Source organism: Toxotes jaculatrix, chromosome 9 (genome assembly GCF_017976425.1).
Source record: "Toxotes jaculatrix isolate fToxJac2 chromosome 9, fToxJac2.pri, whole genome shotgun sequence".
NCBI lineage: Eukaryota > Metazoa > Chordata > Actinopteri > Toxotidae > Toxotes > Toxotes jaculatrix.
In genome coordinates, this window is record NC_054402.1 from 6,854,712 (window position 1) to 6,870,566 (window position 15,855).

Genomic DNA, 15,855 nt, shown 5'->3' on the forward strand with positions numbered 1-15,855 from the left:
TGGGTTGTATGATCCCTCCTGAACCTAAAGAATGCTGTGTGTGGGAACTATATTTATATATCTATAATTGTTAGTGTAAAAGTTCCTCTGTATTTCTGAAGTAAAAGATTGGCTCTGTGGACTGAAGAAACCTGAATTTGACTTTGACGGTACCCCTGTTTTTTTCTGCCTTTTCAAACGCTCAGAGGAGGAGAAGACAAGACATCAATGAGAGAAATATTGCATTATCAATCAAAAAACATCTAAAAGGAACATTAATCGAGAAAATAAACCATGAATAAAATAAAAAAACACAAAAAATACAGTTGAGACTGCAAAACAGACAACAGAAAACAGCAAGATGTCTTATTTGGTTCCTGTACCTTCTTTCTCATTTTTATTGCTTCTCTCACTCTGTCTCTGACTACAGATGGTCCAAGGCCGACCCAGAAAGAAATAATTTCTCTGCGGGCGTTCATGCTTCTCTTCCTCAAGCAACTCATCCTGAAGGTATATTCCACCTGTCTTCATGCCTCACAGCCCCTCATACGGCTTGATTTTGAGCTGCACTGCGAAAATATGGAGATTGGCAACTCTTCTGGTGTTAGCCTTTAAAACGTTCTGCTGGTCTGCTCCTTAATAAATTCAGTGCTATTTATTTATTTATCTCTTCTAAAAAATGTGTGCTTGGAAGCAAACCAGTTGTGCTCAAACAAATCTAATGAATTCATTAGTTAGTAAAGAGAAAATTAATAAATGGCAGTTTTGATAATTACTTAATCATTTATGTAAGGTATCAAGGTATCAAACATTTGTGGGTTCCAGCTTTTCAGGTGCGACAAATTACTGTTACCTCTGTGTTGACTGTTTGTCAAGACAAAAGTCAGTCAGACAAAGTTAACCCGCCTCACTCTCTTCTGGAGATGACAGGTATTTTACGTTATTTTGGACATTTGACCAACTAAGTCAATTGAATTATTTAAAAAAATAAACGATAGACTAATCAGTAACGCTGGTATTGGAGTGTTGGACCACACAGTTCAAGTCGGTGTATTGCTGCCCACATCCCAGTTTGCGGTATCTCAGCAGATAATTATCCTTCCACATGCTGTAACAGGCTTTCCAGCGCAGAGCAGAAATTAGAGGCATTTTAAGACTAGACGGAAAACAGACTTGGAATCTACATGTTATCACACGGCCAAACCAGGTTCTTATGTAAACAAGAGTTATCTGCTCAATTTGTTTTGTTGCAAGAACTTAAATTCTCATTACAGTTACTTTTTGTGAGGATATTGGCAGACATGCTGTACCTTAATAATGTAGTGACCATTCTCCAGTTATTTGCCTTGTACACCATTACATGTTTTATCTGTTTTCCCGTTTTTGTATTCTTTCAGGACCGAGGTGTGAAGGAGGATGAGCTGCAGAGCATCCTGAACTATTTGTTAACAATGCATGAGGTACATGAAAGTTTATCTCTGCTCTGGGTGAACTCACTCAGTGTGTTAATGTGCCACTAAGCTTCAATGTCACATTTTTTCCCCAGCATTTAAACTAATCACCAAGATGAATTAATCTTCTCAATCATCAGTTTACTTATTTCTATAATAGCTAGCCACTGTTGTAAGCGTCTGAACAAAGAACAAAAATCGTATTCTCTCTCTTCACCTTCTCCCTTTTCTGTCTTTCTGTCTCTCTCATTGGCTTTCTCTCCTCGTTTGTCTGCAGGATGAGAATCTGCATGATGTGTTGCAGCTGGTGGTAGCCCTCATGTCTGAGCATCCAGCCTCCATGATCCCTGCTTTTGACCAGAGGAATGGAATACGGTAAGCCCCTCAGGGGAAGACACAATCCCTTCGCTGTTCAGGCACAAAATGAAGAGGTGATTTCACCAAATAAACCTAAGCACCTAATGCCTGTGCTGCTTCTGTGTGCCTACGTGAAGCATGAATAATTCATATGTTCAGTGAGAAATAAACTATGCATGGAAAAGTAACAATATTAACATATTGATTTCACAATGTGACACAGATGATCAAACTTACCCCTGTGATCCTATAAAATGTAAGTGCACGCAGTGTAACACTGCTTGTGAGTTCTAAAGAAAAAGCTGCCGCTTTCATTGGCACATTCATTTAATGCTAATGTAAATTCACTCTGAAGGAAAGTGGTTGTCAGCTAACCAGTGCAGGGCCTTTTCATCAACAGGGCTATATTTTATTTTGTCAGGGCCGTGTAATGTTCCCAGCTTTCACTGCTTGTGTCTATTCCAGGGTAATCTACAAGCTCATGGCCTCTAAGAGTGAAAGCATTCGAGTACAATCCCTTAAAGTCCTTGGGTACTTCCTCAAGCATTTGGGCCACAAGTAAGTAACCCATTCCAATGGCTGATTGTAATTGCTAGATTGTAATTACAGACTTAAACTTTTTTTTTTTTTTGTAATGAGTTGCCTAAAAATGTATTAATCAAATGTTTTCAAAAGCAGGTGACTGATGCATGTCTCCTGCTGTCATCTACTGTATATTGTTTTGCTAGTTTTAGCCTTTCAATGTCCACGCAGTGTCCGTTTTAGCTACATGACAACGCTAGTAAGATAGAAACTGAAAAGTCATAAAACAGGCCTTACATTCAGAGACATGATTCATCTGTTCCTGCCATTTGTTTGAAAAATTGTACAATTAGAAGAGTCAAATACGTTTGACTGGATGCCAGTTTTGCAAATTAGGGAGCACTTCTTTGTAGAACACCTGAATTCCTGGCATTGTGCCCTAAAATCATTACTTCACTTAAGATAAGGATGGAAGAGGTCCAAGTTACTGCCCCACAGAATGAAATAAATTATAAACCACCCAATAGTATGTCAGCATATCCTCTTTATGCTGCACATTGGAGAGGAGACGGAAAATGCCTACGGGTGGATAGCCTATGATTCAAAATGTGGGATGCAAGGTTGGATGCAGAAGATATGGGGGTTGTGCTGTTCTCACCGTGATGGGGCAGCAGGTGTTGTGGTATTGATGGTGCCTGCTGAATGGGGAGAAGGGGCAGGTGTAGGCCCACGGTAGACTGCCCCAGGCACAAGTGAGAGGCCTATATCCTCAAGGGACATGAACATGTCATGAAAGCCTGCTTTGACCCCTCACTTAAACAGCTTTTGTACATTTTAAAGCACAATATTTGTTCACTGTGGTCTCTAGTGCAGCTCATAAAGAATGAAACATGTTTCTTCAATGTTTTGATGAGGTTATTTGTTTTTGATTGAATGTGTCATTTCCTGTTTATTAGCTTATTGAGATTAGCTATTGGTAACTGTCTGGGTCAATAGTCACATAATTAGTATGATGTGATATACAGTTGTGTTGTACAACTTTATCTATTTGGGGCCATGTGGTTGAGGAAATCACATGCCAAAAAGTTTGGCCCAAACGTCTAACTTTATTTATAATTGCATTTGCACCACCTATAAACATGAACTTAAAGATTAAAAAAAAAAAAACATACATAACAAACGTAAGGAAAATGACATGTCAGTTTATAGCTTTTTAACCTTATGTCTCTAACAGTAGGGTATTTAATCTTGTTTTACATCCAGTTTTCATATTTTAAATGTTCCTTCATTTTAACATTGTCTTAACCGATCCTCTAAAATATACTCAGGGAAAAAGAGAGTGACTTTGTCTGGATTTACATTGAGAGCATTTACAGCAAGGCTCAACCTCCCACTGTATGTTGTTGATTGAGCAGACTTGTGCAAGTTCTACCTCAGCTTCCTATGCATCATCAGTCTACCCTTCTCTCTCAACTTTCCACATTTATGAGGCTGAGAGAAATACTACTCTTATCCTAAGTGTCCAATTTGCCAGCCTATGCAAAATACAAAAAAAAAAGTTGTTGACTTATAGGAAAGTCCCAACTCGTCTTGAGGCAGTGGCAGCAGAGTAGAGCAGCTTTGGCTTAGCATTGTGACAGCAGTCCTTATGCTGTTTGCAGAAATAGTTTGTCGCTGTTCAACCAATTCACCTGTGGTGCGCCTCTGTTGTATCTTGGAACCATTCCTAGTGACAGGCTAAGTTCATTATCCTACATACCTCCAACAAAATTCTCCCAATTTATGACAGCAGGCAGTTCCTGACACTTGTCTCCAGAGCCTGGCTCCCTGTGGGTGAGAATAGGGAAAGCGAGCTGACGGCACTCACTGATCCTTTCAGTGGCTTAGGGAGCTCTAAACAAGCCACTTTACCATTATATCCCTGTGTGTGTTCGTGTGTGTTTATCCACAGGAGGAAGGTGGAGATCATGCACACACACAGCCTCTTTACTCTCCTGGGGGAGAGGCTCATGCTCCACACCAACACTGTGACGGTGACGACCTACAACACTCTGTATGAGGTAACGACACATTTTCCTCTCAAATGTCCCAACATTACTGCACCGCTGGTTTCTGTGTACAGAATATTTATTTAACTGATGTCTACTTACTACTCCCCACACCAGATTCTGACAGAGCAGGTGTGCACACAGGTAGTTCACAAACCTCATCCTGAGCCAGACTCCACTGTCAAGATTCAGAACCCAAGTAAGCCTGTAATGTGTCACATAGAGTTTTATCCTTATGCAGTCTTTTGTTCTCTGTGAAAATTGCTAATATGTTTATATATTTGTGCTTGTGTGCATGTGATGTCAGTGATTCTCAAGGTGGTAGCCACCTTATTGAAGAGCTCCGCCCCCAGCACAGAGCTGATGGAGGTTCGGCGGCTCTTCCTTTCAGACATGATCAAACTGTTCAGCAACAGTCGAGAGAACAGACGGTGAGCAGAACTTAAACCCCCTTTTACTTACACACTCCATCAATTATCCTGCTGATTAATGTATCAAAGAAAAGAGAAAAGGGCATTCTGTTCCCCCTCCTTGTACCATGCTTAATAGGCTCATATTGATGCTACATCATCCTTAAACATGCACATGTTCTGCAACAGATGTTTCTGTGACAGTTTGTGACAGTTGCTCATTCCTGCTTTCTCTCTTCTTTACTCTCACACCCAGCTGGATACACACACACACAACACTTTAAGACATATTGCAATTAAATTATAGGTCTTAGGAAACCACTGACCTAAATCAACAACATAATTAGTCTAAAATTAATAGGCAGAAAGTGCGTTGTCACGTCAAACTGTTGAATTGGAAAAAAAACACTTAATTGGTTTTTACTTGGCTGTCATTTTTCTTGTGAGATACGGCTGCCAAATAAGCAAACAAATGAATATAGGAATGGCCAAATGATCAAAACAATCTGTTGTAATGTGAATAGCGAATGCAAAATTGTAGTGGTAAGCTCTTTTGACACAAAGAAAGATGTTGAGGAGAAGCAAAAAAAAGTAATTGGCTGGCCTACATAATTTTAAAAAAATGGAAGTAGAATGTTGATGAAAATTATTCCTTTTATCACCAACCTCACTTATAAATGTTAAACTTGCTAAAAAAAAAAAGAGGATCGGAGTTTTCTTAAATTACTACTGCAGATTTAATTTGTTGATCATCTAGTGATGTGTGTATTTCAGGTGTCTTCTTCAGTGCTCTGTATGGCAGGACTGGATGTTTTCTCTTGGCTACATCAATCCTAAAAACTCAGACGAGCAGAAGATCACCGAGATGGTGTACAACATCTTTCGTATTCTGCTCTACCATGCCATCAAGTACGAGTGGGGAGGATGGCGTGTGTGGGTGGACACACTCTCTATAGCCCACTCAAAGGTTAGTGCTGTGCTGTTCAACAAAGAAGAAACGCTGACTTCTGCTGTTGAGGGAGACATTTTTTATCTGTTGTTATATCTTAACTGTTAAGCTTCTTCCAAACTGATCTTCCCAGTTGTTGGCATTGCAAATACATGGCCAGCATTGTCTATAACATTTCCCTTTTTTACAGGTGACATATGAGGCACACAAGGAGTACTTGGCTAAGATGTATGAAGAGTACCAGCGTCAGGAGGAAGAGAATATTAAGAAAGGGAAAAAGGGGTTGGTCAGTACCATCTCTGGTCTATCTGCTCAGGCCTCTGGCATCAAGGGTGCAATTGAGATCAGAGAAATGGATGATAACTCCCAGACACCTGAGAGTGAGAAGGACTATGAGAGTGCTGACTCACGCAACCTGCTGGCTGAAGGGAAGGGGCCAGAAGAGGGTCTGAGTGGAACGGCGAGTACAGTAGATGGGGTCAGGGTCGAAGTTCATGACCTGCTGGTGGACATCAAGGCTGAAAAGGTGGAGGCTACTGAGGTTAAACTGGATGACATGGACTTGTCCTCTGAAACTCTGGGAGTATCTGAGAATGGAGCACTGGTGGAGGTGGATTCTCTGTTGGATAATGTTTATTGTGCTGCTGTGGAAAAGCTCAACAGTAATGCCAACAGTGTGCTGTTGCCAAAGGGCAGCACTGATGACCAAAATGCACCCCCTCTCATCACACTAGATGATGACAAGGACAGTATCCCTAACAGCAACAACTTCCTGTTTAGCAAAGTCACAGGCAGCATGACAGACAAGCTACTGCCTGATCTTACTCCTGATGAGCCTCTGGTCCTTCCTAGCCCACAGCCCCCAGTGCACACCAGTGCCAGTGATGAACTTGGCCTTCTGGCACACATGACAGGCAGCTCTGAGCTTGGCCCCTTACCTAGTATCCTGGAGAAGGATGAGTTTGAATTACAGGCAGCCTTAGAGGGCATCAACTCCGTGGCAGGTACTGAGGCTGAGGCCTCCTCCAAAAGCCCAGAGGTCACTAAGGGCACAGCTGCAGCGGCATCTGATGGAGACCCCTTGGCTGGTAAAACCAGCAGCGCAGCAGACGAAGCAAGCAACACGTCTGACACAGAGAAATCAGATGATGGCAAAGACAAGGACATGAAGAAGATTCAGACAACAGCCACTACACAGGTTTGTCTGAGGCTAAATCACCATGTAGTTCATTCATGTAAACTGAGTTATCATTAATATCCAACTTTTTATTTTTATGAACTAAATAGAGGTTTACTGACTTCACCACAATCAGAAAACCAGTATAACAGTAGATCATCGTGAATGTTGAAACATAGCTGCACCAGGGTCAAAGAGTGGAAAGCAAGGAGGGAGACCATTTTCCATTGTCAGGATGAAGAGTTCTGTATTGTCAGAACCATAGGGATTATTCTCTTTCCCAGCTCTGCTTGTAATGGGAACAGGATGGCCTGGTACACATCAGGCAACATCCCTCTGAGACTTGGGAAACTGGGTTGCTGGAATAGTTGGCCAAGCCAACAGGAGGGCAGAAATAGACAAAGCATTATTCTGCAACAATCGCCTGGGATTTGTTCATTGCTCCTCTTCTCTGGTATGAGCTGTGCTCTCTCTCAGAGGTCAGGCTCTTTTGCCTAGACTGGGTCACTGATGGAGGGCCAGTGGGAGGCAGGATTTATTTTTAAACCTTTGTCTCTTGTTGCGTAATTGCTCATGTTCAATTCATCGCTGCTGCTTTTCAAACAGGCTTTTTTTTTTTTTTGCAGCACCTTGCTGACTCATTCATCTTATGTTCAGAGGTTGCATTGAGCTTGTTGTATTTTTTCTTTACCTGCAGGCAGGTTATCTGAGGAGTCACTTTAATCTGGCAATTCATCTTTCATAGTGAATAGTGTGACAGTAGCATTATATCTCATTAAGGCTTCACTGTTGATCTTGACAGAAGAGCAGGATTTTTTTTTTACAACTAGTCTGTTTACAATATCTCATGATGGACAGGGACTGTGTATGTGATGCCAAATTCATTCATTTTAGTGATTAGTTGGTCTCTCATCAGAGTCTACATGGCCGCTTAGCCACTCAAATGGAGAGGGACATACGTGTCGACTTGGGCTTCAGGGGGACGCCAATGACAGAGGAACAACGACGTCAGTTCAGCCCTGGACCACGCACCACTATGTTCCGCATCCCAGAGTTCAAATGGTCAACCATGCACCAGAGACTGCTCACTGACTTGCTGTTTGCACTGGAGAGTGACGTCCATGTTTGGAGGAGGTGTGTGAAGTGGTTTATGTGCACTTGAGAAAGACAGACAGAGAGAGGGAGGGTGAGCATGGTACTTGTAGTGATATTCAGATTATCCTTCTGATTCAGAGCTAACACAACATTTTACTCTTGTTTCAGACATATATTGAATCTGGCTTTTTATATACATCCTGTGAATGCTTTTTGTTTACTCCACGGTAAATTGCCCTTTGATTTATATAATGTGAAAAATAATAATCCTGTTTTTTCCCACCTTTCCTTGCAGCCACTCCACCAAATCTGTCATGGACTTTGTTAATAGTAATGAGAACATTATTTTTGTCCACAACACCATCCACCTCATTTCACAAATGGTCGACAACATCATTATCGCTTGTGGAGGGATTTTGCCCCTTCTCTCAGCGGCCACCTCTCCTTCTGTAAGTGCACCTCACTGTCCTCACTGAAGGGGTATAATGCCATCTAGTGGAAGTTTATTATAAGTGCTTGGTCTATGATTGGAGTTTGCCACAATACACTCTGTACCTGTGGGAAATAAGACTTGTTTATGTTTTTGTTTTTTTGTTTTTGGTTGGGGCCACTTTCATTTGCTCAGCTTCACTCTGCTGCAATTAATGTTGAAGACTTTACTTTGGTACAGTTTTTTTAAATTAACTTCCCTGTGTGTCATTCATTTTTACTTTTATTGATCTACTATAATTATTAGAATTAATTTGCAGTCTTGAATTGAAATTAATTTTAATCATCTTCTTTTGTTTATTTTGTCTGTGCATGTCTAGAGTGCCAAGGTAGGTATTTATGCTATTTTAATTTCTCCCTCTTAATTTCAAATTGTTTTCACTACCCTTTTGTGCTCAAGACTCTCAAATAGATCTGAAAATGTGCTGTCCCTCTGAACTGGCACAGATGGAACCCCTCTCTAATATTTTTCTTCTAAAACCTCTTAGTGCATCAACACGAAGGAGGGGAAAGCTAAAAAAAAAAAAAGTGTACACTTTGGATTGATGCCTAAAATGTATTTGACAAAATATCACCTTGTGTGGAGTTAGGCAGGCAGCAGAACTGAGATCAAACTCTCCACCAATTTCTACTATTTTGAATATTATCTCTGCTTCCACTGAGATAAGAACCTACTCATCTTGGCATAATAATAATGACCCATGCTCCTGCCTCCTTCCTGCTGCTAAGTTTTTCTGTCCTAAATTCAGCAGCACCCACTGCTGTGTTTATACAACCTTCCATATTTTATTGCATGTTTATATTACAATTATGACATTTAGCCACAACAGTAGAACAGAATGTGGAAGAGAAGACATTGTACGTGTGCAATTTTGTTGTTATGCAACTGATGTCCTTTTTGTTTGTGCAAGACGGACTTGGACAATATCGAGGCAACACAGGGCATGTCCTCTGAGACCGCCATCACTTTCCTGTCCCGTCTCATGGTTATGGTAGACGTGTTGGTGTTCTCAAGCTCCCTCAACTTCAGTGAGATTGAAGCTGAGAAGAATATGTCCTCTGGTGGTCTGATGCGTCAGTGCCTCAGACTTGGTAAGATCATGATTGAATATCTGCTGCTGTGGATGTGAATGTCAGTCAGTGCAGTGGGGGATTGAACCATTCACAGTAGCTTTATTTGGGGTTTTGGGAGGTAAAATGCATCTTTTGCCAGTTAGACTGGGAAATTGATGAGCTAGAAAGTGCCATGACAGTATTCTCTTCACACACACTAATAATTCCTCTAATCCCTGAAAAGCCTCTGTTTGATCAGCAAAGCTAATTAATTAAGTCCTTTGCTAATTGTATACTGAATTGGAGAATACGCAGGGCTTTGCTGCAGTTTCCAGCAGTGAAAAAATGACAGGATCATCATTCTGGAATTCATAACAAGGAGAGAGAATAATTTGCAGTGCAATCAGGTACTCTTTGCAAATAGTAGCCTTTTGTGTCATTGGTTTGTCTCATAGGACTCCATGAGGTCTTCTCTGCCCTTGTGTTTTTCACTGCCTGTGTACACAATAGAGATTTGATGAATTACATTTGAATGCAAAGTGTGTAACTGCTAAATTCAGAATTGCTAAAATGTGATTTTTATTGAATTAACCATAAAATTCAAAATTCAGTTGTTTTAATAGAATTATTTGCCACCTTAAAGCAGTCATAGAAACTATGTATTTGTGTCTCTTTTTGTCTGTGTGCATGAGTGTGTCTATGTCTCTGTTTGTTTGCGCCTGTGGATATGTGTGCGTGAGCCTGTGCTAGTTGAATTGTTGACTCCAAGTTGTGCTCAGGGGGATGGGAAATAGCCTTCAGACTTCACAGTGTCCTTGTTGCAAACATACAATTTTTCATCACTGGCCTCAGTGTGAAATCAGTGTGGCTGCTGATTTTACTCCCAGTCTCTGTTCCAGCGGCCTGGAACAAATAGTCATCATAGATAACTGATTAGTTTTAAAGAGGTCATGCATGTTATCAACAGTTAATTTCCATTTAACTTTGAAATGAGAGCCTATTTGTGTGTGTGTGTGTGTGTGTGTGTGTGTGTGTGTGTGCGTGCGTGCGTGTCTGTGTGCATTCAGTGTGTTGTGTGGCTGTTAGGAACTGTCTGGAGTGCAGGCAGAGACACAGAGACAGGGGAAATAAGTCTTCCGTTCCCAATAACAACAAGACTCAGGAAATCCTGCTAAATGCTGTGACTTCCAGCAAGGTAGGATGTGATGTCAAAATCTTAGTTTCTGTGTTCCTTGTAAAAATTTTATCTATACAGTGCATTTTACTGTAAGAACACTTTGCCTTGTGCTTATGCTATGATACCCGATAACACTAAGTCTATATTTGTGTTCTGACCTACAAATGTTGGCAGATTTTTTTAAATCCACATTTGTGTGTTTTCAAATCCTTAAAATTATATAAAAAGAAAAGTAATAGCAAAAACTTGTTCATCTGAGCTTTGACTGAATAGAGTAGCGTGTCATATTGTGTTATCTCTCTGCTTTAGACAGCCATAGAGATTGTCCCTAGTAACCTGTCTCCCATCAAGGACCCTGATCGCCTTCTGCAGGATGTGGACATTAATCGTCTGCGCGCTGTGGTGTTTCGTGATGTGGTGAGTGCAGGTCTATGTGTTTGCATCTGTGTATGTGTATGAAGGTGCATGTGCTTGTCACAAAGACTTGGCTGTAGGTAGAGAGGATGAAAATAGGATTCATTTTTTGGCAGATTAAAAAAGTGTGCAGTGTAACACCCTTCAATCAACAGGTGAAACTCCAAAGCTGTCCTTGTCAACTGAGCTTCTGTCTGTTGAACACAACTGCAAAAAAATTGAGTGGATATATTTCAAAGCAAGTATTAGAAATATGTTATAGAAAAATGGCATTACTCTGAAAGTGTTTTCATGGTCTATGCATGGTCTTGCTGTGAGAGAACCATTTCAGGCAACAGCAGGAGATTATGTGAAATGAGATCTTCTGAATAGGGAGTTGCATTACCATATTGTGATTCTTCTCCACAGGATGACAGTAAGCAAGCCCAGTTCCTGGCTTTAGCTGTGGTGTACTTCATCTCTGTCCTCATGGTCTCCAAGTACCGTGACATCCTGGAGCCCCAACGTGAGACAGCAAGGATAAGCAGCCAGTCAGGCCGCAGCATGCGTCAGGAGATCAACTCACCAACCAGCACAGGTGTTTGACAGCTGTGCCCTACCTTTCTTACATCCATTCTTCCTGCTCACTAATCTTAGCTTGTGCTGATAGAAATGAATGTTAAGTGTCCTTGGTCCTCTCTGATACACTGCTGCCAGCTTTAGCTGAGAGCTCATTCAGTAAAATAGCAGGGATACCCAGTCTGCACTCCACTGGCTCACCTATGATTTATTCATGAGCTCTGCTAATTGCACTGCACAGAATTAAATGTGGAAGCAAACAGAGACTGGGGCAGGAGATGGTAGTTATGAACTTGAATAGGCATCATCGTTCTCCCTGAAATGAAAGGTAGTATATGCCTCAAGTCATAAATCATGCATTAAGTCACATGAAAGGAAATCAGTGGCTGCCTACAAAGGTTTAACATAATGTCTGCTTCACTGCCAGCTTGCTTTTATGAGATGCTCGAGTGAGCATACTTTATCAACTTCCATTCAGACAAAAGGTGAAGTGAATAAAAGAAACAAGAGAAAGAGGAGAGAGGCCAAAGGAAATATGAAAGTGTAATCTGAAGAGGTGGTAACACACAAAATGAAGAAAGAGGAGATGAGCAGTGAGAAGTTAAGAAATAGGAAAGCATCAGCAGCATGCTTGCTAACTACTGTGGGTTTTTGGGGCAGTGGAGCCAGGCTTGCTATTTTCGGCCCCATCTGTCAGTGCCCATTAGGCAAGCAATCCACCAGAGGAGAATGGGATCATAGAGGTTGCTGGGAGGAGAGAGGCACACTGCCGCCTTCATAAATTTCACCAGAAAATGGGGGAATTTTCCAGACGGCATGTGGCAGACGATTGTCTGATGGACCAGGAAGCTAGACGACTCGCTGGCTAAATCAGGCCCTGCTGACCTCGTTAGGGGGCATGTGATGAATATTAATATGTCCAGCCTTGCATCTAGGTAACCACTGGGTCAGGATGAACCAACTCAAACTAGAAAGGCACCTGTGAAGGCTGATGGCAGAATGGACAAACATTTTATTGGGTCAAGTTGATCTCTGTATAGACAATGGATTTTCAGTGTAAGAAGAGACAGGATGATACAGACTTAAGTTTCTGGTTCACATTCAGCAGCCTATGTAAATAGTAAAGCACAGTGTACAGTATATTATGTACTAGAATAAGAGAGCCGCATTTCAATTGATGTGTGTCCCAAGGCTTTAGGCAGGAGGAAGCTGAAGAAAAAGATTCATGTTTTATTAGCACAGAAAAAGAATAACAGAGAGATAATCTCACCAGAGGATCAGAGCTTCTGGAGAGAGATCTAAGAAGCTGTGCTGGCACAGGGCTCTTCCTGCACATGCTAAATTTACTCTTTGGCTAGGAATGTATAGCTTGCCTTGGAATGCAGTTTTAGTCACTGGCACTGATGTAGGTATATAGGAAGACTAATTATATAATATACTGTATATGAACATACAGTAAATATGTTGATGAATATAGCATAGGGAGCAACAGAAACATGATCATTTATGATTCTATTTAAATCGCTGAACTCATTTATTCAGTAAAAGCGCCAAACATTAGATGGTTCCGACTTCTCAAATGTGAGAATTTGTTTCACATCATCGTTAATTTGATAACTTTAGGTTTTGAGACTTTTAATAAAACAGAAAATGCAGTTTGAAACATCACTTTAGAGTCTGGAAGCTTGTTTATTCTTCTTCTTTTTGACTACATGATCAGGCGATCACAGAACATGGAAAATTGTAATCAATAGTTTACACTATTATTTTATCATATAATGTATTTAGTATTATACATACATGTTTATGTGGCTAACTATAGTGGCTACCTGTTTTTTATGTGTGAATATGTGTGTGTTCCACAGAAACACCTCTAGCATTTGACAGCAGTAAGGACCATCTTGGGCATTCAGAAAGCCTCCACATGGAGAGTTCTCTTCCCCACACAGACTCTGGGATTGGAGAGGAGCAGGTAGCCAGCGTCCTTAACGGGTCTGACCTAGACCACAGCGCTGGAGGGCCGGACACCATGAGCGAGCAGATACCTACATTGTCCTCAGAGGTGAAGAAATCCCAGGAGAGTCTGTCTGAATCGCCCAGCGTGGAGGTGCAGAAACAGCCCTCCTCAATCACCAGCATTAGCCAGCCCAACAAGGGCATCAGTGTTAAAGAGATTCTGAAGAGCTTGGTGGCAGCTCCAGTGGAGGGAATGGAGGCTGGTCTGGAGCCTGTGGCCTACCCAGACCCTGCTGCCAAAGCCCAGGCCCATGCCATGCTGCCTATGCAGTTTCACTCCTTTGACAGGTGAGAAAGTGTCATTTTTGTAAACAAAACAAAACAAAAGCTATTTTGCAACAGTAAGTATTTTGCAACAGTATCAAAAATCAGTTATCATATTTCCTTGTCAAATACATCACAGTGAACATTTAGGCTGGGTCGACTTTTATCAAAGTCACATTATCCTTCCTGGGTAAAGCATGGCATTAAAACGCAATGATAATGAGACTGACAAAAAAGCAGACTTGATGTTGACTGTGATGGACTGCAGAGCTCAAAAGACAGCTAATAGATTTTCATACCTCACAGAAATTATTGGAAACCAACTGTTTTCCTGAAACAATAGAAAAACTACCTTAAATATCTAGCATACAAGATTTGTAGTTACAGTAAGGAGCTAAAACTTTCAGGTTTTGTATTGTTCTTATGTAAAGTAAACTTTGTTAAAGCCAAAAACAAACCAGGATGATATAAAACAAGATCAGCAGTAACCTGTCATATGTTTGACTCTATCATTCTTTGAGGTTGATATCTCTCTTGGGATAGATACCAAACATTTCATGCTATAAAAGATGTGTGTGTGTGCGTGCGTGCGTACATGGACACTATCACTCAAACAACCACAGAATGCTAATGTTAATCCTCTGGGTTTATCTTAGTCAACCAGTATGCCACTAATGGTTTCCAAGTAGCATGGGACGCTTTATTCATTTCAGACCACTTGTATTATACTCATTCCCCATGGCAAGGAATTCCTGTGTTTGAAAAGGTCTCTGAAGCACTGTGGTATTGGCTGCGGTTTATTTACATTCCAGGATTAGATAAACCCACACAGTAATCTATCTGGATTTGAGAGTTTACATACCTGCTCCTGCATGGACTTAAAGCTTCAGCTCCCTCCTGATCGCAGTCCCCTAGGGTTGACAAAGTTTCGAAAATCGTAATTTTTCTGAGAGCTGGTTTAGCACAGACAAAAAAAAAAAAAAAAAAAAAAAAAATCCTCCTGTCCTCTGGACACTGCTGATTTGGTTTTCACCAAATTTTCGTGTGTGGTGTATGTGTAGTCACTGCCAGACCCCAGACAGAAGGCAGAGGACACAGTGAGTCAGGAGGAACAATGGAGCCTCCCTTCTATTTAGTGCATGCATGCTGCTGAGCTGGGCTAAGGTGAGCCTGATGAATAGGGGAGAAGATGGAGGAGTATGTGGAGAGAGGACGGCTGAGAGGGTGGGGGTCTCCAGGGCGTTGATGACAGATTAAACAGAAGCAGCCTCACGCCACACCACGGCCAGCCCTGTCACCCTCACCGCTCACACCCGTAATGGGAACTGGCAGCCTGAAATGAGTCGCCATGGCGAAGTGTATTATTTTTGAAATGCTTTCACACAAACCCTCCTGACCACATATACAACTTTGTCTCATGCTTTTCATGTCACTCCCCCTCCATCTTCTATTTGCTGCGTCTAATTGTTTGCCACCTGCCAGTGAAATGAGCTGCCAGCCATGGACAGGCCTTTCATTTGTCTGCGAGGGCAGCAATTGATTGGGAGTGACAACATCAAAAAAGAGAAGGAGGGAAAAAATGGCTTAAAGTGGAGTTCACAGGGGCAGCCATGGTAGAGGCCCCTCTACCAGAGACTTTCATAGAGGAGGGGTTTAAATTGCTTGATATCCAGATTTCCATTAGAGCAGATGGGAATACAGTACAGGAATACTTCAGTAATACTTAACTCCCTCCCTTTTCCCCCTCTCCTTCCCAAAAAGTATCCAAATTAGCTCTGTGAGATATTGTTTGTCCTTACATATTTGATTTTTCCCATGATGGAGAGCAATGATAATTGGTTTTAATTGAATTTGCGAGCGGAATGTAAGCACATTCCCCCGTATCTATCCTTATCT

The 15,855-nt window shown here is 41.4% G+C and overlaps 1 protein-coding gene across 5 annotated transcripts in view; it reads left to right on the forward strand.

Moving 5' to 3' along the window:
• Positions 1-15,855, forward strand: part of nbeab (neurobeachin b) — a 181,204-nt gene that overhangs the window by 68,412 nt on the left and 96,937 nt on the right. For 2 of the 5 annotated variants that reach the window (XM_041046639.1, XM_041046641.1), the window contains exons 14-30: positions 410-489; positions 1,377-1,439; positions 1,708-1,805; positions 2,253-2,345; positions 4,261-4,369; positions 4,475-4,556; positions 4,665-4,788; positions 5,542-5,734; positions 5,907-6,914; positions 7,810-8,027; positions 8,284-8,437; positions 8,798-8,806; positions 9,389-9,569; positions 10,598-10,725; positions 11,017-11,124; positions 11,530-11,698; positions 13,545-13,983. In XM_041046639.1, the coding sequence (XP_040902573.1) occupies positions 410-489; positions 1,377-1,439; positions 1,708-1,805; positions 2,253-2,345; positions 4,261-4,369; positions 4,475-4,556; positions 4,665-4,788; positions 5,542-5,734; positions 5,907-6,914; positions 7,810-8,027; positions 8,284-8,437; positions 8,798-8,806; positions 9,389-9,569; positions 10,598-10,725; positions 11,017-11,124; positions 11,530-11,698; positions 13,545-13,983 (3,256 nt within the window). Of the gene's footprint in view, positions 1-409; positions 490-1,376; positions 1,440-1,707; positions 1,806-2,252; positions 2,346-3,028; positions 3,035-4,260; positions 4,370-4,474; positions 4,557-4,664; positions 4,789-5,541; positions 5,735-5,906; positions 6,915-7,809; positions 8,028-8,283; positions 8,454-8,797; positions 8,807-9,298; positions 9,307-9,388; positions 9,570-10,597; positions 10,738-11,016; positions 11,125-11,529; positions 11,699-13,544; positions 13,984-15,855 lie in introns of all 5 variants that reach the window. The other 3 variants (XM_041046642.1, XM_041046640.1, XM_041046638.1) reach the window with 3 other exon arrangements.